A 26,342-nucleotide genomic window follows, 5' to 3' on the forward strand; every position below is an offset into this window, starting at 1 on the left:
AAAAAAAAAAAAAAAAAAAAAAAAAAAAAAAAAAAAAAAAAAAAAAAAACAAGAACAGAATAGATAGTTTTCAAAAGAGGACACATATAACCAAAAGTTCAAGAAAAGATGCTCACATCCACTGAGGCAGCTACAAGAACAGGAAGTCCTGGTGAAACGGGGGAACTGAGTCCTAAACCCCCATCTGTCAGCAATGGGAATATAAAAGTTTGTCGCTTCCTCAGTGTTAAAACACAGTTGGTGGGTTATGTGGGTGCCTTTCTTGCTCCTGTGAGAGACACACCTTAGCATTATGGGACTAGTAGCATAGCGTGCTCCCACAGACTCCCCAGCGGAGGTGGATGCATTATGGGGCTGGTAGCATGCTCCCACAGACTCCCCAGCGGAGGTGGATGCATGAGTTACTACTGCTGTGATAAAATCCTCAACAGAAAAAAAAGTTTTTGGAATCCTTTGGCTCAGGATTCTAGTTGTTTCAATCTATTACAGAGAGGCAGGAGGGCGAGAAGTTCTGGCTGTGGTAAGAGGAGCCAGGCTTGCTCACTGCTGCACACGCTAGAGGCTGAAACCTTCAAAGGCCAACCTCTCTTATCTATGCCTGCCAGTCAGACCACAGAATCTAAAGGACCCACAGTCTTCAAAATCAGATCACAAGCTGGGGACTGAGTGTCCAGAACATGAACCTGTGGAGGACACTCCAGATTCCAACCACAGGTATTGGGAAATGTTGGGTCATCTCTCCTCACCCACTCAACACAGCCATCCTTTATTACCTGTGGAGCGTTCAAGAGGAACAGGCATACACCTTTCCCCCTAAGTCCCTTCTGCTTTCTTTTTATCAGAGAAGCAAGGTCCTGAGAACCTACATGCTGAACTTTGGGTTCCCTGTACACATGTCTCCTGCCTGGGGACCATGGCCATGACAAGGTACTGAGACCCAAGTAAAAAGCAGCTGCTCTGCATGCACACTGAACATACATGTGCATGCTCCACATACATGTGTGCATGCCCCAGGTGCCACTGCGTGCAGCCATATATGGGTTTGCATGTGAGTGCAGCCCCACACAGAAGCCATGCGTGCACATGCATGTACCCACCACTGCCACAATACCGTGATGCCGTGAACTGAAATGTTGCCCGCTGAAGAGGTGGGGAGAGGGGATCAGATCCCAGGCTGGGAAGTAATTAACAGATGTGACAGGGTCATAATGTCAGGTTGTTTTTGAGAGATGGGGCCTAGTTGGGGGAAGAGGGTAGAAGCATGCTGGAGACATGCCCTGGGAAGGTATCTTCATCCCTGCCTGGCCCCTTTCTGTTGCTTTCTCTGCTTCCAGGTTGCAGTGAAGTAAGCAGCTGTGTGTAATGCATTCCAACCACCTTGCCCGAAGCAGCAGAGCTGTGTAACTATGAAACAATGTAACCATGCAGCCATGTAGCCATGCAACCATGTAACCATGCAACTCTGCAACCATGCAGTCATGTAACCACGTAACCAGGCAGCCATGTAATCATGTAGTAATATAACCATGTAGCCATGCAGCCATGTAACCCTGCAACCATGCAGCCATGTAACCATGCAACTCTGCAAACATGCAGCCATGTAACCCTGCAACCATGCAGCCATGTAACCATGCAGCAGTGCAGCCATGACCACATAACCATGGACTGAATTCTCTGAAACCAGTCTTCCCTCTTCAAGTTGTTTGTATCAGGTCCACTGTTGTAGCAAAACAAAACCAAAAATCAAACAAACAAAAAACAACAAAATACACACGTGCTGCTTGTACACAGTCAAGTAGTTAGACATGTGTACACACTAGCATTTGTATTGCTGCACGTACCTAGATCACATTGCCATGCAGACCCAGGATGGGCCACATGTACACATACTGCAAGTCATTTTCGGTACCACTCTTGGGGCCCTTGCTTCCCTGTGTGCAACAGTGACTGCTCTTGTGGGGAGCAACCGCATGATTAGCCTGACTGGCAGCTCTGAAGCTGCAAACTGCAATTACTTTCCCATTTTATAGATAGGTAGGGACGCTGACACTTCTGGATGTAACCAGGAGAGAAAGCCAATGGTGGGTGGTGGTGTTGGGTGAAAGGGGTCAGAGGAACCATAGGGTCAGGGCTGACGGCAGGATGTCATTATATGAGGTGAAGAGCTGGGCTGAGGATGGAGGCTGATGGAGCTGGGTGGAGCCACACCCACAGCAGATTGCTGAAAACAGAAGGCAAGGGATCAGACTTCAGGGAGCAGAGGAACTGAACCCCCAAAGGCTCCTGGCACTGTCGTCTACCTTGACCTGACTGTAAGAAAGAATTTAAATACCTTCAAGGTCACAGTGAGACTGCCGCAGGTGCCCAGCCCCAGCTCCCTCTCCACAAGGCTGTTCTTGAGGACAGTGTCCAGTGTCCAGGCTTCCAAGTCAGACTCGCAAAGCCCTGGTTGCTGTTCCATTTTGTACCTCAAGTTTGGGAACATCCAGCAGATGCACAGGGTTGGGAGGCTCACAAAGGGCTGAGTGCATTTTGGCCTCTGCAGCAAGCACCTGAGGCTGGGAGGCTCACCAACCACAGACATCCATTGCTCACAGTTTTGGCCTACCCACTCTCCACGGCTTCCACAGGGGAATGATGTCCTAGCTGAGAGAATTAGGTCACATCAAAATACTTTCTATATGTGTATAAAAATATCCTCTTAAAACCCAGTGCAATGAATATACACCTATAGAATTAAAAAAAAGAAATAAAATTCACAGATGGCATCATCCTATACATATAAATTTTTTTACATATAAAATTCTAAGGTGTACACACACACACACATATACCATATAATGGAATAGTATTCAGCCGTTAAAAGGAATGAAGCATTGATATGTGTGTGGCAACATAGACAAACTTTGTAAACCTCACACTCAGTGAAAGGAGCCAGCTACAAAGGGCCACAGAGTGCATAATTACACAGAGAGGAAATGTCCAGAATAAGAAAACCACAGGGGTAGGAAGCAAACCGGTGGTTGCCAGGGGCACCGCGTAATGGGTTTGGGGTTTCCTTTTGAGATGATGAAAATATTTTGGAATTAGAAGAGGTGCTGTCGCAATTCTGTGGGTGTGCTAAGTGTGCTGAGATTGTATGTTCTAAAGAGGTTTAAATTATAGGATTTTCCTCTCTCTCTCTCTCTCTCTCTCTCTCTCTCTCTCTCTCTCTCTCTCTCTCTCTCTCTCTTTTAAGGCAAGAAAGCTTTCATTTGGTGTGTGTTCTCTCCCCTTCTGCCCCCGATCCTCCTCCATGTCTTTGTTTCTCCTTCTCTTGGTCTCTCTGATTCTGCCTCTCTGCCTCTGTCCTGAGTCTCAGAAGCCACAGAAAGAAGTATTGGCCCTGTTCAGAGCCCTCTCTTGCACCTGGTGCTGAGCCAGCCTCACATGGACTTGCATGTGGATGGAACGCACCGCACCGGGAAGCAGAGACAGCCCAGCCCCTGACCCCCGGCAGCAGGAGGTCAACACATGGTAATTATTGCCTTAACCACTACACTTTAGGATAATTTGCTCTTTGCTAGCAGGCTAACCAACACCCAGCCCTCCTGCCGTGTTCTCCTTTCCAAGTCAGCCGAGAAGCACCAAATCCTGCTAGCTGGCATACCTTCCCATCACACTCCAAGCCTCTCCCACCCTAGTCCCCCCCCCCCCACCAGAGGCCCTCCTGAAGCATTGGTTGGGAGGAGGAGGAGGGCTGAAACCCAGCCAGGTGGAGTTTGGAAGGCCTTGTGATGCCCACATAGAGATGATCCTAACTGCCCAGGTTACCTTTGTCCAGAACAGGGCCAAAGATTGCCAGGCTGTTGCTGACGGTAGTGCAGTTCCAACGCCGGCCTCGGAACTGGTGCTGGCACTCCTGAATGCCAGCCTTGACACCTTCAGCCACGCTGGGCATGATTTCCACATAGTTCCTGCAGAAGCGCAGCTGCTTGGGCACCAGGCCTGGGATGCTGGCGCACAGGATGGGCTGAGTGCTCAGGGAGGAGTACTGGGGTCCCACAGCCAAGGACCTGGTGGGAAGACAAGGCGGTTAGTGAGGGCAACAGACACTTGGCCATGTACATACCGTGCTGGGACTGGTGCTGCTTCTACCATGAAGGACACCTGGAGACAAGATGCTGCTGACCGTGTAACTAAGATGGGGATCAGATGTCAAGCTGTCACAGTTTACTGTGTGCAGAAACCAGCCCAGCATTCCTACTCTGTAGAGGTCCAGGGAGCCTGAGCCTGTGGCACTGGAGGATGCAGAGACGGATGAGGATGGTGGCTAAGGGGTCTCAGTGGATCCCAGAGCAGATGGCACTGACTAGTTCAGGGTCTTCCCCAAGGAGGGGAACGGTCAGATCTGGGGCAGGGAAGACACCAGCTTCCAAGGCAAGGTATGAAATTTGCACTAAATGAACTCCTTCCCACTTTGGACTATTCACCCCAAGACATAAAAACAGATGTCCTCAAAATGTGAGTAGGGTATGGGTAGAAGGCTGGAGGTAAAGGCCAGGCAGGCATGAGGTCCTGAGACAGGATTCTTAGCATCCATGTAAAAACCAGATTGGTGCATATCTATAACCATAGCACCAAGGGTGAGGGGGCAGAGAGACAGCCAGTCTAGACAGTCAGCTCTGGGTTCAGTGACAGACCCTGTCTCCAAAACAAGGGTTTAGAGTGACAGAGGAAGACACCCTCCAGCAACCTTTGGCCTACATACACACACACACACACACACACACACACACACACACACACACACGTGTGCACGCACACACACGTGCACTATGCAAGCAGATATTAAGGTCTTTTGTATGAAATAGCACAGTATTTGCACACAGTCTGCACACCCTTCTGTACATGCCAAACCTAGATGACAATGTTCCTAACACAGTGGGGTCACACTATACTGCAGGTTGTTGTGGGAGCTGCGAGGCCAGCCTGGGCTACCCCTACAGCAGGGAATGCCGATGCAGGAAGACCACACACACATTCAGCACACGTGCAGGGATTTCTCCAAATACTTTCTCTTTTTTCCCTGTTTTTGCTTGGTTTTGCTTTGTTTGTTTGTTTTGTTTTTCAAGATAGGGTTTCTCTGGGTAGGCCTGGCTGTTCTGGAACTCACTCCGTAGATCATGCTGTTCTCGAACTCACAGAGATCCACCTGCCTCTGCCTCCTGAATGCTGGGATTGAAGCTGTGGGCCACCACACCCGGCTATCATCACCTCTTTTTAGAAACACTCACTATTAGGACTCATTCTGTAGCTGAGGCTAGCCTGGGACTGGCTATGTAGTCCAGGCTGGAACTTAATGATCCTTAGACTCCTACTGCTGGGATTGTAGGCATCACCACAGCCATCTTTTTTTTTTCTTTTTCTTTTTTTCCTGTCCTAGAACTAGCTCTTGTAAACCAGGCTGGCCTTGAACTCACAGAGATCCACCCACCTCTGCCTCCCAAGTGCTAGAATTAAAGGCGTGCGCCACCACCGCCCAGCTTAGCCATCTTTTTTTGAACCACAAATTAAAACAAAGATTGGTTAGGTCTTTGGGTACTGGTCATGAGAGAAGAGCAGAGTTTTCTCCTAGCTATGGCTTCCCTAAATGATGCTTACATCCCATAAAGTACCTCCAGTCCCAATTCATGGTTTTCATATTCCCAACACATCCATCTCTGGGGTCTACTCCACATAGTGCTGGCCTCTTCTATCTCTGGAAGCACTCAAGGAACCTGTGCAGTCTGTGTCCCTGTGTTCTCCTCATGACAGGGAGGGCCTGCTCTTTGCTCCTTCGTCCTCTCTGTCTTTGGTATGGATAAGGCCTGTGGGCTAGGTGGGTAGGTTTCTTACATGCCCATCTGCTTATGATAGGCATGTTCACAGGAAGGCAGGCCTGGTGCAGGCAGGGACTGTTCTCAGTAGCTTTGAGTCTTATGTATTTAGACTGGTACAAAGGTGTCCCCTTCCCTGCCTAGAGTAGGAATTAGCTTGTATTATCCTCTCGAGGTACAGATCACCATGGCTGTCTGTGTGCCCCAGCTGGCGCTAGATGGACCATATGGGCACCTTTGAGAATGGGGAGAGCAGACACTTGGCAGAACCAAGGGATCACTGTCCAAGGTCCTGGCTTGAGGGTTGCCATGCAGGCATATGGAGTGGACTGGGATCTGTGCTTCTTACCCTCAAGGATGGCAGAGAGAAAGGGCTTGGTCAGGTTTCCAGAGGAGAGAGAGACTAGACCGAGGAGTAAAACCACTGCCAAGCCTTTTCACTGTGCCACTTCTGGCTGAACACCTTAAAGCCAGACGGTCCCAACATGTCTTGTCAGGCCCCTCTGCTTTCCTCCTACTACAGTAGGTCCGGAAGGACTTTGTCTCGCCTTCCACCAGTCCTCGCTGTCCTCCGCACCCGCACTCACCCCGAGTCTCTCCTCTCCTCTCCTCTCCTCTCCTCTCCTCTCCTCTCCTCTCCTCTCCTCTCCCCCTTCCTTCCTTCCTTCCTTCCTTCCTTCCTTCCTTCCTTCCTTCCTTTTTTTGTTTTTTGAGACAGGGTCTCTCTATATATCCCTGACTGTCATGGACCTTGCTATGTACACCAGGCTGACTTAAAACTCACAGAGATCTGTCTGCATCTGCCTCTTGAGTGCTATTTCTTTCTTTTCTTTTTTCTTTTAAAGCATTTATTTTTATTTTATCTTATGGTCTGGGTGCTTTCCCTGTGTGTCTGTGCACCACCACACTTGTTTCTGCAGTACTGTGGATCGAACGTAGGGCTTCATCCATGCTAGGCAGTCTTTCTACCCACTGAGCTGTGGCCATGGCTCCCAGAGAAGGGGTAAGGGCCTCTGCCTATTCTCCCAAAAGAGGGGACATCCTCATTTCCAAATGCAGTTAACTAGGAGACTTAGAGTAGGAGTTTCTTAAATAGCAGAAATCAAGAACCTGGCCAGGCCCGTTTTCACAATGGGAATTGCCCAGGACCAGCGGCCAGTTCCCAAGAGTGGGTAGTCTCCTTTCTTAGATGCCAGATGTCAGGGCTCATTCAGGATGCTGATGTTGTGGGGCTAGGAGATGAGCTAAAGAAGAAGAGGATGCGGCAGAGGCACATAGCCGTGAAACTGCTGCAGGTGGCATGGAGCTGTCAGACAGACCTCAGCCCCCTTCTCACCCCAGGGAAGGCACAGAGGGGACTTCCCAGGTCCATGGCTGCTCCCAGCCCACTTCCTGGGGATGCTGAGTCAGCCTGTTCTACTTCCCCTCCTCTGGGCAGGTCCCTGCTTGCCACCTCTCCTGGTAGGCCAGGGTGTGGGCTTCTCCAGCAGGATCCTCCTGCTTTCCTTCATGGATTTAAGGAGGCAGATGAGAGCCTTCTCTGAACCCAAGGGCTCCTTAAGTCTCTCGAATCATAGCCTGGATCATTTCTTGTTCCCTGAGAGCTAGACCATCAGGAAAGCCCAGGCAAGATTTGTGGGAAGAACACCGAGGGCTGAGCAAGGGGTAGGGTACCTATTGTATGACGGAAAGGCGGGGGCAAAAGAGTCATTAATATCAGGATTTCAACTGGGTTGTGATTTTTTTGATGGTCAATCTAATTTTGTTTTAGTTTGTTTAATTACTTCCTCCTCCCTTCCTCCCTCCCCCTCTCTCTGTTTTTTGTTTTCTGAGACAGGGTCTCATGCATCTCAGACTAACTTCCAATTTGTCAAGTTGCTAAGGGTGACCTTGAAATCTTCATCCTCCTGCCTCCACCTCTTGAGTGCTAAGATCGCAGGTGTGGATTTTATGTGTACCAGCAATCCCTCTACTAACCAAACTACATCCTCGATCTCACCCTGTCGACCAGGCTAGCCTCAGGTTCACAGAGCTCCATCTGCCTCTGCCTCCCAAGTGCTGGGATGAGGGATAGCTGTACAAAGCTAAACATCAATTTACTAATTTATTTTTCTTTGTGCTTTTTTTAAAAAAATATTTATTTATTTATTTATTATGTATACAGTATTTATTCTGTCTGCATGTATGCCTGCAGGCCAGAAGAGAGTATCAGGCCTCATTACAGATGGTTGTGAGCCACCATGTGGTTGCTGGGAATTGAACTCAGGACCTTTGGAAGAGCAGGCAATGCTCTTAACCACTGAGCCATCTCTCCAGCCCTTCTTTGTGCTTTTTGAGACAGGGTCTCATGTATCTCAGAATGGTCTCTAACTCTGTATGTAGCAAAGGATGACCTTAAGCTGCTGATTCTCTCCAGTGCTATTTCAAGTGTCCTCCCAGACATTTGGCCAGCTTACCATTTACTGAGTGTCTCCTCCTTCCCCTTCTTGGCTAATGCCCGGCCAGGCAACTATTACTGAGCAACACGCTCTTGCTAGGTAGCCCAGGCTAGCCTCAAACTCATGATTCTCTAGGCTCAGCCGCCCTAATCTGGGATCCCAAATGTGTACCACCACACCTGATTTATTCTTTCTTAACACTAGCATGAGGGGAGACTGACTACAACGTAAGAGCCAAGAGCACTTCATCTGCTTTATCAGTGGGTAAAGGGGCCTACTGCCAAGTCTGACAAACGTCAATTTGATCCTTAGAATCCACACCATGGAAAGAGAGAACAGACTTCTGACATTATCCTCTGACACCCCATAAGCATGTTGTGGCATGTGCACAAATACAAGTAGACACATACAATAAATACATAAATAAATAAATAGAATAGAATAAAAATTAAAAATTAAAATAGCCCAGATGGAAAAGTGGAGACAATACAACCATGAGGAACCACACCAATTGAGCTACAGGAAGGACAGCAAGTTTGTATTGTGTAGGGTTCATGCTACGATGTGTGCTGGACGTCGATATACTGTACACAGCAAGAGTATCTGTAATTTCTTCTCCAGCTATCATCACCCACCATGAAGGTAGCTCCAGTCCCTCCGTGGTGTTAGAAACCATGGCTGTAAAGGCATCGTGTTGCCCCCACGGCAATCAGCAGAACTGGGAATGAGAACTCCATTTCCCATCCCGTTTGGAATATGAACATGGAGGCCACACTGGAATATGACTCCGGGGTTCGAATGTCCACCAGTCTCTACCACTGTAGACTGAGAGGCTGGACCACTCCACACCCAGAGGAGGTAGATGCTTACTAGGACAAACAGCTTCCTGCTTGAGTCCTCTCTCTCCAGAACTTCTCCAAACCCAGAATCTGGCAGCATCCCAAACTCTGAGGTGTTCCCATAGTTCTGAGGTCCAGAAGTAAGCCTAGAACCTCCTACTGGGACTTTGAAGGCATACACGAAGGTCTGGAGGTCTAAGTTTGTCTAGCCATGTGTGCTTTCAGAAGTTGGGTCTGACGTATGGAGTTTGCCTCAAAGTTTCTGGCTACGAAACTGAGTGGTCCTGTTCCAAGACCATAGAAAGACTGACAGGGGTTGCCCCCAAACCACAGCCAGCAAGTCCTGGAAAACTCAGCCCTATACTGAGTGGTGGCACACACCTTTAATCCCAGCATTCAGGAGGCAGAGGCAGGTGGATCTCTGTGAGTTCAAGGCCAGCCTGGTCTACAGAGCTAGTTTCAGGACAGGCTCCAAAGTTACACAAGGAAAACACCTGTCTCTAAAAAACAAACAAACAAAAACACAGTCCTACAAACATACAAAATGACCCTCTCAACAATGTGAGTGAGGTGAGAAGTGTCGTCCCGTCCTGGGTCTGGCTGACGCCCGTGAACTGCAAAAATTTATTGATTCTGTGGGCATCTGTTCTACTTTGACAAGAATCAAAGAGCACATCACTGTCCTTCTCATTTACACCAGATTCTCCTACCTTACCCTGAATCCTGGCACCCAGCCAAAAGAAAGAAGAAGGAGGATGAGGGGGAGGAGGAAGAAGAAGAAGAGGAAGAAGGAGGAAGAGGAGGAAGAAGGAAAAGGAGGAGGAGGAAGAAAAGGAAGAGGGAGGAGGAAGAAGAAGAGGAAGAGGGAGGAGGAGGGAGAAGAGGAAGAGGGAGGAGGAGGAAGAAGAGGAAGAGGGAGGAGGAGGGAGAAGAAGAGGAAGAAGAAGAGGAGGAGGAGGAGGAGGAGGAGGAGGAAGAAGAAGAAGAAGAAGAAGAAGAAGAAGAAGAAGAAGAAGAAGAAGAAGAAGAAGAAGAAGAAGAAGAAGAAGAAGAAGAAAGATGCCCACATGCCACTACCTCGTTGAGCTAGCCTGTGGACATCTGTTCCTTTCCGCTGCTTCTCAGGACCTTTCTTTGCACAGATCACCTTACAGTGCATTTGCTTTTCATTACTCCTGCCCTGTTTCTGCCTGTGCTCTGCTCCAGGTCTCCTGGGCCCCCTGGGTGGAAGCTCATGGATGATGTCTTTGTAGAGCCTGTGTGTGATTCCCTCCAGCTAGACAAACTAGGACAGGTACAACCCAAGACCCCCTGGGACAAGAAGCCAAGGCCAAGATTTCAGGTTAATATGGCAAAAACAGCAAAGACAGTAGTTCCATTACATTGGCTCCCAAGGGGTCAATCTTGTGCCTTGTATTTTGTTACAGGGCCTCTCATTGGAACTTCTGGCTCACTGACTAGGCTAGGCTGGCTGGTCAGTGAGCCCCAGGGGCCTGCCTGTCTCTGCCTCCTCAATACTCGTATTTCAAAACTATGCCACTATATTCCGTCCACATTTTGTGTGTGTTCCAAGGATCAAACATAGCAGGTTGTATAGCAGGTACCTCAGTTACTGACTCAGCTATCTTCTTGGCCCTAATACACTATGATGCTCTTAAAATGTATTAAGCTCCAATCCAAGCTAAATAACATTTCTGAATGAATCCAATACAAAGACACACATCAAACAGAGTTCATGTGCAGCCACCATAGCACAATGACATAGAATTACAAAGGTGGACTGCTTCCCCTATATAGCAATAGCACCACTTTCACCAAGGGAGATGAGTGTGGTGGCCACAACCATTATGTCTCATCTCACGCACTGTGCTGGTCTAGCCTGATCTGCCCTTTGAGACTCTTGTAGTGTCTGTAGCTGAATGGGAGGTGACTGGGCTAGAGCATGATGGGCCCAGTGCCAGAAACATGTTTTTGTCTGTTTGTTTTGTTTTGTTTTGTTTTTGAGACAAGGTCTCTCTGTGTGGCTGCTCTGGAACTTGCTCTGTAGATCAGGATGTTCTCGAACTCACAGAGATCTGCCTGACTCTGCCTCTCAAGTGCTGGAATTAAAGACACACCACCGCCAGGCTGGAAACATGGCTTTTGAACTGTTTATCGGAGGCTTCTTCCAGCTTGATTGTTCCATGGCTCTAAAGACGCTGCGCAGACAAGGAACCTTCTAAGGCATAAGTTCAAATGCAAAGCATCGGAGCATCTTTGTCGGGTCTGAAAGGCCTTTACCACCTGCTCTTTCTACCCCATTCTCCTCAGAGTTATCAATGGATACAATTTCCCCTAGACTCCTTCATCTGGAATCCCATTGGCCTCTCTGGAGTCCTCGATCCTTCTTAAAGGCCAAGACATATCAGGTCTAAACTCCCAAGAGATACCAGGAGTTGAAGAAGAGACAGGAACCAATGAAACCTGAGCCCTGGCAGTAAGCCAGTCACACTTGCCTGCTCATAAGCCCCTAAGAGATGGCCACAAGCTAAACAGACAAGCTGGTGGTCCTCACCCTGGCCAGCATGAACCTAGTCTTTATTAAGCCCCCCCTAGTGCCCACCCTGAACTCCCAGACCTTTCACGGAGATGCTCCTGATATGTGAAAACCAGTGTCCCAACAAAGACAAAGAGCCCTGTGACCCCATCTTTCACCCAGGAGAGAATTGAGACTAGGATCTCATAATCAGTCCCTCCCAATCCATATTCAGCTCCTCTGGTTGGGAGGTCACTGTAAGGTCTGAACCCTGCCTTGGGGTGACGGAAACAGCTAGGGCAGGAGGGCCCTGCCTGGGCCTGGGGAGAAGTTGGGAGGCCGGCACGCCCTCACTGCACCCATTTCTCTGCACCTGGCCTTGGTGATTCACTACAGGAGGAATTCATTCCATTTCCCCTCTCTCTGCCAACCAGGGTGGAGGACAGCCTCTTGGGAGAAGCCTCCAGTCTCGACTTCCAGATAGAATTTTAACTGTCCAACTGGATGTCACATTACAAAGTCCTCTGGACACCCCCCCCCCAAGTCAGAGGATTCCCCCACCATTCCTATGAGAAGTCTGGCCATATTTCCTCACAAGCCTTCCCTGGGATCTCAGCAGAAGAACTGACAGCCACAGTCAGGCTGAGGACTACAGACCCCATGCAACTGCCAAGGCCACCATCAAAAAGTTCCCAAAATGCAGGTGTTTAAACCAAGCCGTAGGAAGCAGTACTGAAACTTTTTAACTTTGCAAAAGCATGTATCTGTGGGTCAAACAAGAACAACCCACACCAATGAAAATACCTGTGTCATGCCGATCAGATCACAGACTCCTCTTGCCTTTACTTTCATTAACGCTGTTAATTTTTTTTTATTATTACTTAATCATGGTTTGTTTTTAAAGGAGTAGGCATCGCCTTCAACTTGGAGCATGCAGAACTCCGTTTTGGAATAAAGCCCCATCCCTAGACTCAAGGTTTCATCCTGTGGCTGCAGCCACGTGAGCCACGCCTGCAGCCGGCAAACACTAATGGTTTTTCTCCCTCCTCCTTCCCTTGCTCCTGTTGAAAGGCCGGGCACCTGGCCAGGGATATAGCAGAGACGCTGGCTGTGACATGCAGGGGAGGAAGGAGGCTGGTCCAGGACTGTGAGATGGGCAGCAGGCCAGCCTAGCCTGGGCCAGCACTGGCCTCCCTGGGCCAAGGGTCTCCAGCTTCTATTTGATCTCGAGTGAATTTTCCCATCCTTGTGCCATGGCACTGGTTCCATGTTAGCTAGTGTTGAGCCTCCAAGAACAAGCAGGGGACCCACTGCCATTGATGATGGAAACTTGTGGGCAGACACAGAGGGGCTGCGTGAGGAGGCAACTTGGCAAGGGTGCTGATGCTGTTTGCATTTGGACAGGCTTAGGTGAGGGACCCAGGTTACAGTGTTTACGATCCACCCATCCACTTACTTACTATGACACTCTTTCGTGTCCTGGGCCTCAGTTTCCTATCTATCCAACAAGGTGGGCAGACTTTATTTTAAGTGTAACTTTTTTTTTCAAGACAGGGTTTCTCTGTAGCTATGGAGCCTGTCCTGGAACTAGCTCTTGTAGACCAGGCTGGCATCGAACTCACAGAGATCCGCCTGCCTCTGCCTCCTGAATGCTGAGATTATCGGCGTGTGCCAACACTGCCTGGCTTATTTTCACTGTAGCTTTAGAATAGGAGTGGGGCATATAAACTGTCTACTCCAAAGTCTCTATTGCTTTTCTGAATTTAGAGGGACTGAGCCATATCCCAGGGGCAGAGCCTCTGAGGCCTCTCTCCTGGGGTAGCCCCGTACACTGGTGGTCCTGCTACCTGCCTGTCTGGGACCGTCTACCTCTCCCTGCATCTGTATCTGATGCAGGGGGCGCCTCACTTGTCTGACTTCTCTGGTTCTCTGCTGGAATGGAATCAGGTACAGTAAACACTGAGTTGGATCCTGGCAGGTGGGAGTCCCAAGGCTCTGCCCAGGCCTGGAGGGAACAAGGAGGATCATGGGTAGAGAGGACTCTGCTGTTAAGGGTCCTGGGCTAGTAAGTTGTGGGTTGATGGAGTATCCATGCTATTTGGGCCTTTTTCTCTGGAGTACTGAGTCTCTCGGTGACATCACCAGGCTCCCACTCATACCCGAGACCTAGGGTATGAGACTCACTCTCTCACGGACAACCAAAGCACACTCCTTTTTTGAATGAGCTGCCCAGGAATCAACGGGATGGAAAGCTGCCCCCAGGGTACCTGTGTTCCTGAGATTCCTCAAGGATCAGTGATCTTGTCAAAAATGGACAGCATCTCCAGAAAGTAGGAGCCCTCCTTGAGATTCCAGCACTCTCTGAGTTGGGGAGGGGTCCCACGTCCTCACTCCAGGCTGCACAGGGCCCTGCCTGAAGCCTCCCCAGCCAGCGCCTGTCCTGCCCCGCCGGGCCAGCAGGATTACTGACACATACTTTGAGCGAGTCCTGGCAGGCGGGAGGCTCCCGCGCCGGCGGCCATGTGTTTGCCAGCCTCCCTGGGCGGCAGCGGCACGTTCTGCTACCGAAGGAATGTGGAAGCCCCAATGGATCAGACACCTCCAGGGTGTCACCTGAGGAGCCCTGGAGGGAGACCTAGGTCTCAGGGCTGCAGGGCTGTCATGTGGTGGGATGGGGGAAGGTATTAGGAATATTAAAACGTGTCCCTGTGTCCTCTTGTGCTCAGGTGCAGCCTTCGGTTGACACAGGAAGGACTCCGTCCATTCAACACAGCCTTACCGATTGGCTGCAGAGGGCAAAAAGCAAGGCCAGGAAAACCACCCTGACAGCTTGACCAGTGAATCTGCTTGATGGTGTCACAGTCCTGATGGTAGATGTAGGGAGTGTGCTGTTTGCAGAGGAAGAGGAATGCTCCTGGGGACAGGTGGCCTATGTGGCCGAGGCCTCTCTGGTCATGGGCCTGTGCCTCGTTGAGATTTAGTCCCAGGACTCTTCCCAGTATGTGTCCATCAGCTCACCACAAGGACATAGTTCCTTCAGGTGCACATGGTGGAGTTGGGGGCTTTTGTAGACGCTAAGGAGGGCTGCGCCATGCGGCCCTTGCACTATTAGCAGCCTACTGGAAGTTTCGGCCTTTGCAAGTGCAGGAGGGTGGCCAGCTCCCTTCCTCAGCTTCGAATTCTGCAGCTCATCATCTCCCAGATTGCAAGACTGGTGCCAGGTTAAACCCTCGGGAAGCCTTTTCGCACCATGAAGCTATGACAGCCTCCTGTCCGTTAGCTACTCCCTTGGGCGCGGTTACTGGGGCCAGACAGAAGGCAGAACCTCCTTCTCCAGAGGACCATCAGAGATCCACCAAAGCCTCACCAAAGCCTCTCAGCCAAATAGCCTAATTCTTCAGCTTTCCAGAAAAGAAGGCAATGCAGAAACCCCCAAGGCTGGGCCGACAGTCCTCACACCTGGGTCCCCGGAGTAGAGGTGGGGAGAAACTCTGTTCATGAGTGATTTCAGGCTGGCACACAGGGCTAGATGCCTCCTAGAACAACCAGAGGAGACTCGGGCTTGTGGGTGCACTGACACTAAGCTGCTGTGCTATCATGAACCTCTCCCTCCACCACACACACACACACACACGCATACACACACACATGCATGCACACACATGCACGCACACACATGCATACACACATGCATGCACATACGTGCTATCATGAACCTCTCCCTCCACCACACACATGCACACACACATGCATGCATGAGCACACACATGCATACACACATGCATGCACACATATGCATGCACACACATGCATGCACATACGTGCGCGGGCTTCTAATTCCAGGTTCCATTTCTTCACAGACAAGTGGTTGATCTTTCACAGGTAGGCTCTGGTTATACATCAAGAAACACTGATGATATTCTGAGGACCAAGGTGACAAATCTGAGTTTGGTTTCCTGAATTCTGGACCACACCAAAAAGAAGGATGGTTGGGTTGCCAAGGAACTGAAATTTTCTGACCCTCCAGGCTAAAGGTTTATACAAGGGACCAAATGTCTGTTATGTGGGGGATGTTTCCAGGACATTAACAATGGCCTAAGAGTCTACTCACTGCTACTGTATTGACCCACCCTCTGCTCTGGCCACAAAGGTTATCTAGGAAGCTTTATGCAAATGAGATTAAAAGTAATTTTAAATGGACGTGAAGCCTGGTGAAAGAAAGACACCCAGCCTTGGAGACCCCCCCCATAGCATTTGGAGGGTGTCAGAACCAGTGTCTGGAGAAGCTGGGCAAGCTGGGCAAGCTGGGCACTGGAAAGGGCTGACCTTGAATATTTCTTTTGGGATCAATGACGAACGTTTGATGATTGGCAGCTCTGGGGAGACTACACCCAGTCCAGTGCCCTAGGAGCTACAGTACTCGTGGTGGTGGCAATTCGCTTAATGTCTTGCTTTCCCCTGCTTTGTGAGTCTTATGTTAGTTACTGATCAAGAGAGGTGATAGAAGGAAGAAGGGGGAAGGGAAGGAGGGAGAGAGAAAGATAGAGAACCGAGAGACAGAGGTGGGCAGAAGAGGAAGAAGCAAGAAGGTGAAGGAGAAGGCAGGCTTCGTGGGCTGGACTGGGGTGAAGGCTCATAAATAACGTCAGCTCTGGGAATAGAGTCTGCACACCTGCCCGTAACAAGCCAAGAAATTTAGCTTGACTCTTCCTCAGTCTACCTGTCTCAGCCCAGCTAAGCTTTCTCAACTCTTTCTCTGTGCCATCCAGCAGCCTGCTCACCATGGCAACCTAATGATTCTACATGTACCACCCCCCTCATCTGTATCCTTCCCTCTACCTTAGACCCACTCCCAGGGCCACAGTACCCCCTCCCGTTACTCCATCTCTCACCTACCCTGTGTGTTCCACCAGGAAATTTTGTCCCCACAGTGGGGAATACTGCTGGCCAAGGGGGATAGAAAGAGAGCTAAGGGCACTGGCTCCTAGGAGGCTGTCTGCCCAGCAGTGCATGGGAGCGGGGCTGCAGAAGTGTGAAAAGCCAGAGGGACCCATGAGCTGAGGAGAGGAATTAGAGTTGGTCCTAAAGAGATGGGTCTCCCTAAAATGTCCTTGGGACACAGCACACAGCCTCAGAGGTACCCGGGAGAACCTCAGAAAGGACACTGTTAGAAGCTATTGAGGAACTGTGAGAGATCTGGGCACTGGCCCCACCGACTCTGCAGTGTCAGGAGAGGAGCCCCGATGAAGGGAGAAAGAGGAGCTGAGACACAGGCTTTTCCCGCCAGCAGAGGAGCAAGGAGGAGGGAAGCAGCTCCTAAACAGGAAATCTGCGTGGCAGTGAGGGCACGGGGTAAGCGTGGGCTGAGAATTGAGAATGAAGGTAAGAAATGGCCAACGAGGGTGGGAATGCAGAAGAGCGGCTGTGGGGGTAGGGGCGGGCACAGCGGAATTTGTAAGTTTCAATAAAGTCAATTCGCAGCCATGAGATTAGCTCAGAGTCTAGGGAGAAGCCGGGAGCCAGCCACAAGGCTGACCTCTTGGACAGGAGATGGTAAGAGCAGAAGGGGGGGGGGGGACGACATCTTAGAGTTCTTCCAGTGTCTTTGGGGACTATCCTCTGAAAGAATCTACATCTTTTAGCCCTCATGGAATCTCTTCTCTTCCCTTGGGCTTTTTCCAATCAGTGCTAATAATGTGAGAAAAGAAACTAGCAAGATGGATAGGAAAGTCAGAGACCTTCTGTGGGACTTGGTCAAGTCTGCTTGCCTGCCCCTTGCCCCAGCACCTGAAGATCCCAGAAGAGACAGTCTTGGAGGTCATAACTTGATGGGCCTGCCTCTCTGTGGTATCAGGACTGGCATTGGTAAACACACCATCCCCCAAAAGCAGGTCTTGGGGAGGTGGTGGACATTCCTGGTCCCACATGGAGCAGAGCCAGAGCAGAGGGGAGGTTAACTTTCTCCTCTCTCCCTCCTTCCCCCTAAGAGTCACACCAGCTTCAAAAGCCTAGTTACTCCTGATTTGAGATTTCCAGGTATGGTTCCTTCAGGTGAGGAGGTCTCTGTCATTCACTTTCATTTTTCATAGGTGAAGGGAGCTGGGGACCAGAAGAAGTGGGGAGGGAGGCACAGACTAGGTGGAAGGTGAAGTAAACCAATCAATGTTGAGGGTAAATGTAACAAATCATAGGGGGGAGAGAAAGAGAGAGGGGAGAGAGAGAGAGAGAGCCTGCCTCTGTGTGGAGCTCACCAGTAGCCCACTCAGCAGTGACCAAGATGTCCTCCGCCCCCACCACTCCCCCGCTTCTCGGGCTATGTCTCATCTAAACCCAGAGTGTAGGCAGGAGAAAAGAGGAGACACTTAAAACTTGGATAGGTAGAAAACGCAAAGCAACCTTTATTAAAGAGCCAGCTATCACGCTGAATAAAGTGACCGCAGCCACTGCTCCTCTTTAGGGGACCTCCTCTCCATTCTGCAAGCAAGCCCCATACAGCTGACACTTCGAGACTGCCGGGGCGGGGAGGCAGGATGGGAACTCGGTCTTGTTCCCAGGAAGCCAGCATCCCTGAGTGAGGGGGGCTGCTTCTCAGGAAGCAGAATTGTTAAGTGTGAGAATCCTACCGAGAACAAAGTGGGAGTAGGGGTGGGCGGAGAGGTGACTCTTGTCACCCATCTCTATGAATACCAGGTGGACTTCCGCATCACTTTCTGAGGCCAAAGGGCTGCCCCAGTCCTTTGATGGGAGGGGTGAGGAGGCTAGGGACCTCACTTTTTTCACACCCCTCCCCTCTCACCTAGAGAATGCCAGGCGCACCCGAGGGGGGCTAACAGCTCAGGTGAAAAGGAAGCTATGCTTCTCTTGGGCTGGGTGGACCCGACTAGAGACCCCCCACGACCTCAGGGACAAAAATCCCAAGGTAGCCAGCAGGCTGGCGACAAGGCCCTTCTTTATGGGAGTAGAGCGGGGGCGAAGGCGCTTCCTCTTGAGCCCAGGAATTCAGCAGCGGCGGGTTCTAATTAGAAGCCTGATGTACGAGCGGGCAGCCCGCGGGGCTCTCTCGGACGCGCTGCCCCTGGCTCCCAGCGACCGGCGGGACGCGTCCCAAAGTGTCCGCGCTCCTAGACGCGCCGGTCGCAGCCCGCGCTCCAGAAGGCCATAGGGCTCCACAGGTGCGGCTCCGGGTCGTAAAAACTCACGAGAGCCGAGGCTCAGCAAGATCCCCGTAGAGCGCGTCTGCTGCCCCAGCAGCTTCTCCAGCCCCTAGCCGATTCCCGGCTGCTCACCCTCCATGCCTGCAGCGGCGCTGGCCCTGCATCCCCACCCCGGGCTCCTCAGCTCCTCTCCTGAAGCATCTCGAAGAGAAAAATGATTATCGGATTAGATGTACTTCGGCTCGCTGGGTCCCCCCTTCCCCTCGGCGTAATTATTATAATTCCAGGCAAGCTGTCGGAGAGTGTTCCTGGGGGGTGGTGCGCATGTTTGTGGGGAGGCTTCTGTCCAACTGAGTCTCCACCAGCGGCGCGCCCCGGCCCCTTGGCGCCCGCATTCTTCTAGCGCTGTGTTCGAGGGATCTGCACATCTGATCGTGGCCTTAAGTCTGAGCTCCATGCATGGAGGGGGACTGTCACACCCCGAGGAATGGGTGCCCCAACTTATCCTCCTCTCAGGGTATGTGAGGAGGACATGGGGCCTGCGAACCAGGATCTTTCCTTTCCTTAATCTCTCTCCATCCCCAGGCTGAGAAGGGTCTCCTCGTGGTGTGCCCAGTCTGGAGTGGAGGATGCTGTCCAGCTTCTCCAGGACCGGGTGTCACTCCGGGACACTCAAATCCCTTGCTTTACCTACTTCACATCCCTCCCCGCAGCAGCGTTTCCTTGCCAAGCAGATACAGGTTGTGGACAGCAGATGAACCCCTACACCCACCCCGACAGTCACGAAGAAGCGACGGTGACGGCGTTGGGGAAGCGCGCAGGGCTTCCCAGCTGGCCCCGGTGCGCCTTGCCGCAGGCTCCGCGCCACTCCCCGCCCGGTCTCGGACTGTCTTTACGTAACTGCGCTGCCCCGAGCTGTTCGGTCTTGTCTCGCCGACTTTGTTTTAAAGTGTGTGTGTGTGTGTGTGTGTGTGTGTGTGTGTAAGATGCGGTGCCTAAGAAGAGTCTCCCTCTTCATCGCGCTGCCTCCCTTCTACACTCTTTCCTCGACCATCGCCTCGGCATTAGTGTCATGTGCTGACCCGCTTTCTATCGTCCTTGTTCGACGCCAGGGACAGCATGGACCGTCACTGCCCTCCCTCCCCGCCTGCCAGGGGAATCAATGTCCCCGGAAGCTCCGCCACCCGCGTCCCAGCTGCGGCCCGAACAGGTCCAAGTGGCAGCCAAGAAAAACAACCAGCCCGCAGCCTGTGCGCAAAGCAACGGTGGGGGCCCTGCCCCAGGGGGGCGGCTGCCCTAGGGTGACACTGGGGACGGGGCGAACGCAAATAGACTCACTCACCACCAGATCGGGTAGCTGCCCAGCGCCTGCTTCAGGCTGCAGAGCACTAAGAGGTATCCGAGAGGAGCCATCGCGGGCTTGAGCGCGCAGGGCGGAGAGTCCGCCCCGAGAGCGCGGGCGCCGGGGCTGGCCCGGCCCTGGGAAGTGGCGCGGCTGCAGTGGCGCTGGGCCCTCTGTGGCAGCGGGGTGCGCGGGGTTCCCGGGTGTGCACCGGTACGCGGGCTCCGAGGGCGGCGCTGCGCCAGGTGGGCCGGCGGCCGGGCGGCGGGCCGAGGCCCTGGGCGGCGCGGGGCGGCGGGGGCGGGGCAGCGCCGCGGGGGGCGCCCGCCGGGGCTAGGGTTGGGGCCGGGGCGGGGCGGGGCGGGCGGGGGGCGGGCGGGGCCCTGGGGATTTGGAGCCTCGCGGCGCTGGCCCCTCCCGCGGCCGTGGGTGCGCGACGTCCTAGGGTGAATGAGAGCGCGCCCGGCACTGAGGTGTTGAAGGTGTGTGCACTGTGTCAGAGTGCGTTGGTGTTCGTGGAGGGGTACTGGGGTGAGCGCGGGGTGCTGGGTATGTGCCAGTGTACAAAGCGCGCCAGGGTGCCCAGGGTGTTGGATCTGCCCAGGTGTGCATGGGGTGTTCTTGTGCATGGGGTTATTGGCCTTCCAAGGCCGCGCTATGCCAGCGGGGAATCCCATGGCATAGTCCTCGGTCTTGGTTCTTCCTGGATCGCAACCCATCGGGGTCACTCTGCCAGGCTCTGGATCTCCAACCCTGGGCGCCCGGAGCTCACGGCAAGAAAGACACACAGCCACCACTCCAGCGCTTTTTTTAAAAAATTTATTTATTTTTTAATGCTCTGCTACATCATGTCTCTTGTTCTTGGCAGCGTGGAAGCTCCTCTCGTCCATGACTCCTACTCCTCTTCTCAGGAGTAGGAGTCAGTCTGTAGCCACCTGCCCGGATCAGGGACCACTGCGGAACCCTCTGGGCAGGTCGCAGTTAGGGATTCCAAGCCCAAGAACGGATCCCTCAACACTCTCCCTCATATCCAACCAGGGAAGGGAACACAGAAGCCCACTGGAAGGAAGCTGCTGTTCTTGGGCTCAGATTCTGGAACCACCACTTCTAGTTCTGTTCAAGGCAATATCGGCCTATTCAGGAAAAAAAAAAAAAAAAAAAAAGAAAGAAAGAAAAGAAAAGAAAAACCCAAACTGACGATTTTGGCAAGCCTTATTATTTTGTCGACTGGACAGGCAAAGAGAATTTTCCAAAGTCACACACTCTGATTCCTCCTGACTGAGCCGTGTGCAGAATTTTGTAGCCCAGGGAAAGACCCTAAGGAGTTTTGTAATTTGAGAATAAAGTACGAGTTTGGATGCGCCCAGCTTCTCCCTAGGGCACCTGGGGTATGACAGGTAAGAAACCCCTCCCACCAGGCACTTGAGGCTATAAAGGAAGGAAGCTCAGCAGGAATTTCGCGACATTTCAGATTGAAGAAAGAGCCACCACGGCCCAGCAAGTTTCGGGCTTGTTAATGGTGTACTGTCCATTGCTAGAACCCTTGGTATTGAGTTATGACTCACCCTGGGGCTTGGGGTTGGGAGCATAAAGTGGTCTCCAGTGGTGGTGGTGTGGGATGGGGGGGAGCACCCTGTGCAGCGTTGTTTCTCAGAGCGGGAGGTGGCCTGCTATTTCTGTCAGTTTAGTACAGACTGAAGAAACAGGCTGCTCCCCGGGGCCCGCCCACCCAAAGTCCATATTTGGTTACCGTCAGTAAAGGGAGGTCATTATGTTGAGGATGCCATCCACGGTTTTATAGACCCTGGCTCCAGGAGTCACCTGGAGATGGCACCAGGAAACCCAAGTTTATTGTGAGGCCACTTGGTTGAAGTAAGTCTGGCCTCCGTCTACCCTTCCTAGTCTGAGTCACTGCTAGACCCCTATCCTCAGAGGGAAGGAGGGAAGAACTCTGGAATGAGGCAGAAGGAGAGCTGGCTCATCAGTACTTTGAACTGTCCCATTTTCAGTGAAAATCCCACCCAATTATCGAATCGCTGGGAGAATCGCTGTGGATGGTGTGGAAACCTGAGTCTAATCAGAAAACTCCCGGAGCCTCCACCTTCCCAGTGCTGTGGTCTGGGGATTAGAGCATTGGTGAGGAGCGTTCCAGAGGTTGCTGGCTCTCCAGACACAGGGTTACCCTAAGTATCCACCAGCAGGGTGCATCCTTGTTCTCCAGAGAACTTTTTCAGATTCCACCGAAGGAGGCATGTAGGTACTCTTTCCTCAGGCCCCCCTTCTCACTCATGTCTACAAAGGTTTCTCGGCACCTTCTGTAAGAGACCACCTGTGTTCCACCTGTGAAGGGCCAGTACCCCACCTCCTATCAGTACAGGGAGAGCTGGAACTGAGAGCCCATGTGAGGATTGAGCTCCACCCCCTCCAGGGCTTGCAGGTAGGGCTCTGTCCTGCTGGACTTTTGCTGGGGAGCTGAATGATCACACCATGTCTTCAGGACGATGGAGCAGAGCCAGCCAGGGCAGGTGGGAGTTGTTTTGGGACCGGGACATCAAGGGCAGTGCAGGGAGAGGCTCTTCTTGACCCTCTGCAGTAGTGTTGGCCCCTACACAACCAGCTAGAGGGAGGGGGAGAACACCTTGGCTTCCCAGGTAGGGGGAGAAGGACCCCATGCCAGGTTTGCTCAGCTAGTATGCAACCACCAAGATATGAGAGACCCTGCCCTTTTCTGGATCTCATCACTGGGCAGCAGAATGGCAGCCTCAGTGGAGCCTGGGAGATGGCTTCCCGGTTGGTGTGGACCATTGCAGTAGAGGGTTTTTCTACTACACCAGAACCTCTGGGATTCTCTCTTCCACCCCTCCATATCTGCATTCCTCCTTCCCCGGCTCACCACTGCCTTTTCCTTCCTGTCTATCTTCCCTTTTGGGTCTGGAACTCACTATCTAACTCAGTCTGGCCTTGGACTTTTGCCTCAGCCTCTGTTTTGCAGAAGCTCTGTGTCATTACTCCCAGTGTTTCTTGCTTGCTCTTTGACTAGCAGTCTGGCTTTGGGGGCTGTGCAGTCCACAACACACCTGCATTTTGTCTCACTTACTGGATGCACTTGCATTGCCTGTGGTTTCCTTCTTGTCTGGGGGTCAGGGTGTTCCTAGGAGCGCCCTCTGCTGTCTCAGAAGCAGCTATCACTTAACCAGCCAGTATGCTGCCAAACCAAGAAAGTAAGGGGATAGAACAGCATCTGTACCCTGGTCACAAGGGTGGGTACTGGGTGAATACAACATGGTGGATACTGAAAGGTGAGACCAAGTCTCTCTCTCTCTTTTCTTTTGAGCAACCAAAATTTCATCTTTTTATGAAATCTGTAGATTTTTTCTGAAGATAATGCGCACTCGCGGTGTCCAGGCAGGCTCTCTGCTGGCAGGTGTCCTTCACACACATGCTAAGGATTAGCTTCAGGCATTAGTTTAGTGCCTCGGAAAGAATTTTGGAAGCACACACGAGGAGTAGGAACCCTTCCTCTGAAGATACTGTCTGAAGAGTTACCAGCCACTGGCAGGCTCCACGTCACAGGAGATGTTCAAGCCCTTGCCCACATGCGCAGCACTAACTGGACTCAGTGATTACTAATGACAGCTTAAAGAAAAGATGACATGAAGTTGGGAGGCAGACGGGGCACACGGGGGAGAGCGGAAGTGAGGAAGACTGGGTGGGCACGATCAATACATTGTATGAGTGTATGAAACTTTCAACTAGTAAAATCTTTAAAATAAGAACATGAAATGGAACTGGGTGTTCAGGCCTTTAATCCCAGCACGCGGGATACCTGTATCTAATAGAGAGATTCCTCCCTGGAGAGCAGAAACCATTCTACACCACACTGAGAGCTTTCTGGGGCCCACTGGGCTGCCTTGGCACACACTTCAAGGAAGACAGCACTAGAGCAAGCAGGTGGAACTGTGCCCCGGATGCATGGGTAGGTGGGGCTGACGGAAAGGAAGAAAATGATTCAGTCACATCTGCTCCTGGATCTGTCCTTGAAGACTGAACTTTTCTGACCCTAGACTCTGCCTCCCTCTACCCACTTCTACCCTCTGTTAAGTCGCTTAGCCTTTCTGTGTGGATTACTCTGTCCTGTTGATGGTATGTTCTTTTCTTCATAGCTAGTGAGTATCCTGTTCACCGGGGACAGCTTTTTCTTCTTGTCCCTTCTCTCCAAGTCTTTGTCTCTCCCCTGCCCGCTGCATCTTCTCAGGAACCAACAGCATTGCCACTTCCTTGGCCATGTTTGTGGCTATCACTGACATGGACATGTCTTTGCAGGGCATTTGCAGCAAGGCTTCCAGCCCAGGGTGCTCTGTCTATGAGGCTCACTTCACTTGGTCTTCTGTGCGAGGCTGCTTGCACGGTTTATGTCTATTCTATACTTTTCCCCCAGCATGCACTGTGGTTGTTGCCAGCTCATGCAGTGCTCTATTCAGGCTGGACTCTTGCTTGCTGTCTGGTTTTGTGCGGGGCAGGTGCAGCCCTAGCAGCCTTTCCATTTGTGGTGTTGTGCCCACCAGCTTTCTGGGTGTTCTGCTTCCTCAACCATTCCCCTTGCTTTGGCATCTCCTCCTCCTACTTAGTCAGTGTGTTTCTTCTATCAGATTGTCTGTTTCTTACATTGGGCCTGCCCGTCCTTTCTTCCTTCCTTTTTTCCTTCCTTCCTTCCTTCCTTCCTTCCTTCCTTCCTTCCTTCCTTCCTTTTTTCCTTCGTTCGTTCCTTCCTTCCTTTTTTCCTTCCTTCCTTCCTTCCTTCCTTCCTTCCTTCCTTCCTTCCTTCCTTCTTTCCTTCCTTCCTTCCTTTCATTCTCTCTTATTTATTTTGAGACAGGGAGCTCCTGTATCCAAGGCTGATTGTAATGTAGCTATGGATAATAACTTCTTCATGATGCCACTGCCTCCGAGTGCCTTGTTCTCTTCATTTACAGTAATACTTACAGTCACTTCCCTTCAACCTTTATTCAAAGTTTTACTTTCTCTGGTTTCAATCTTACTCAATTAACAACAGTCCAGAAACACTGCGGGGAAAATTCCAGAAATAAGCAATTTATGAGCTTTAAATTTTGCTCCCTTGCGTGCTGTGTGATGAATCTGCCTCGTGTGGAATGGGCATTACCTCGTTACCCCATTGTCCAACACCTCATGCTGTGGACTCTACCCTCTCCTTAAGTCTGTTAGGAGATGGATAGAATCTGTACCAAAGTGCTTCCATTCAAGTGGCCCTTCCTTTCCTCGATAGCCCCAGAGAGGAGTGCTGCTGGGATTCTAGTATGCAGATAGAAGCTAGAAAGTGTTTCCTTTGATTGAAACAGTAAAAGTAATCAATAAGGAAAGAAAAATGATTCTCTGCTGAGGCTGCTCAGAGCCACACAAGACTGAGTCTTCTGTCTTCAGAACCGTGAGGCGGGAAGCAGCTCCAGTCCATTTGAGTTTGGCTGTTTAGCTCCTAGTATGGCTCATTCATAAATTCACCTTCATCACAGGTATGTGAGGGGGAATTCATATATGCAGGATGTGGTTGCTGTTGTTGCTTTCATGCATTCATGGTTTTTTCTTAAAGTGTTCCCCAAGGTTACAGGGAGCGACTGTATATCTCCCTCCTCTAGTTCCGACTCTGCGCTCTCTTGGTTCCTGGGGAAATTCTTAGTGCAAGACAGCCTTGCAGTGAGAAGATTTCTCCAAGGCCCTGGGAGGATGAGCACAGTAACCGCACTGCTGTAGGCCTGGGCCTCTGTCAGGGCTCTGTGGACACGGTGCAGCAGATCTCCCGGTGCCCTGGAGGTTGTCCCCACTTCTCTGAGGGTTACATCCCACCCCTCTAAGGTGGGGATAGAGACTGTTGGGCTCAGAAGATGAGCTGCTGTCTGGGCTGCGTGGTGGGATGTGCCGGGTGGATTACCTCTCCGAGGAGAAGCAGCTGTGGTGATTAGGTTGAGTGCTCAGGAACTAGAGTCACCATGAACACAGATCCCTGGGCACGTCAGTGAGGCAGTTTCTAGGTTAGGTTAACTGAGGTTGAAGGCCCGCCTTAAATGTGAGCAGTGCCATTCCATGGGATGAGGTCCTAGGCTGCTTGGAAAGGAGACATGGAGCTGAGCACTGGGAGCAGTTGCCTCTTCGAGCTCCTGCCATCATGGACCGAAACCTCAAA

At 51.4% G+C, this 26,342-nt stretch overlaps 1 protein-coding gene across 1 annotated transcript in view; it reads right to left on the bottom strand.

Annotated features, from left to right (window-relative positions):
• Positions 1–20,412, bottom strand: part of Wnt3a (Wnt family member 3A) — a 45,049-nt gene extending 24,637 nt beyond the window's left edge. The window contains exons 1-2 of the mRNA XM_050163782.1: positions 20,147–20,412; positions 3,814–4,055 (exon numbers count right to left, since the gene is read on the bottom strand). Coding sequence (XP_050019739.1) covers positions 3,814–4,055; positions 20,147–20,217 — 313 coding nt within the window. The 5' untranslated portion in view covers positions 20,218–20,412. The remainder of the gene's footprint in view (positions 1–3,813; positions 4,056–20,146) is intronic.
• Between the last annotated feature and the right edge of the window lie 5,930 nt (positions 20,413–26,342).

Source organism: Alexandromys fortis, unplaced genomic scaffold (assembly GCF_014885135.2).
Source record: "Alexandromys fortis isolate MF-2015 unplaced genomic scaffold, M_Fortis_MF-2015_v1.1 scaffold_149, whole genome shotgun sequence".
NCBI lineage: Eukaryota > Metazoa > Chordata > Mammalia > Rodentia > Cricetidae > Alexandromys > Alexandromys fortis.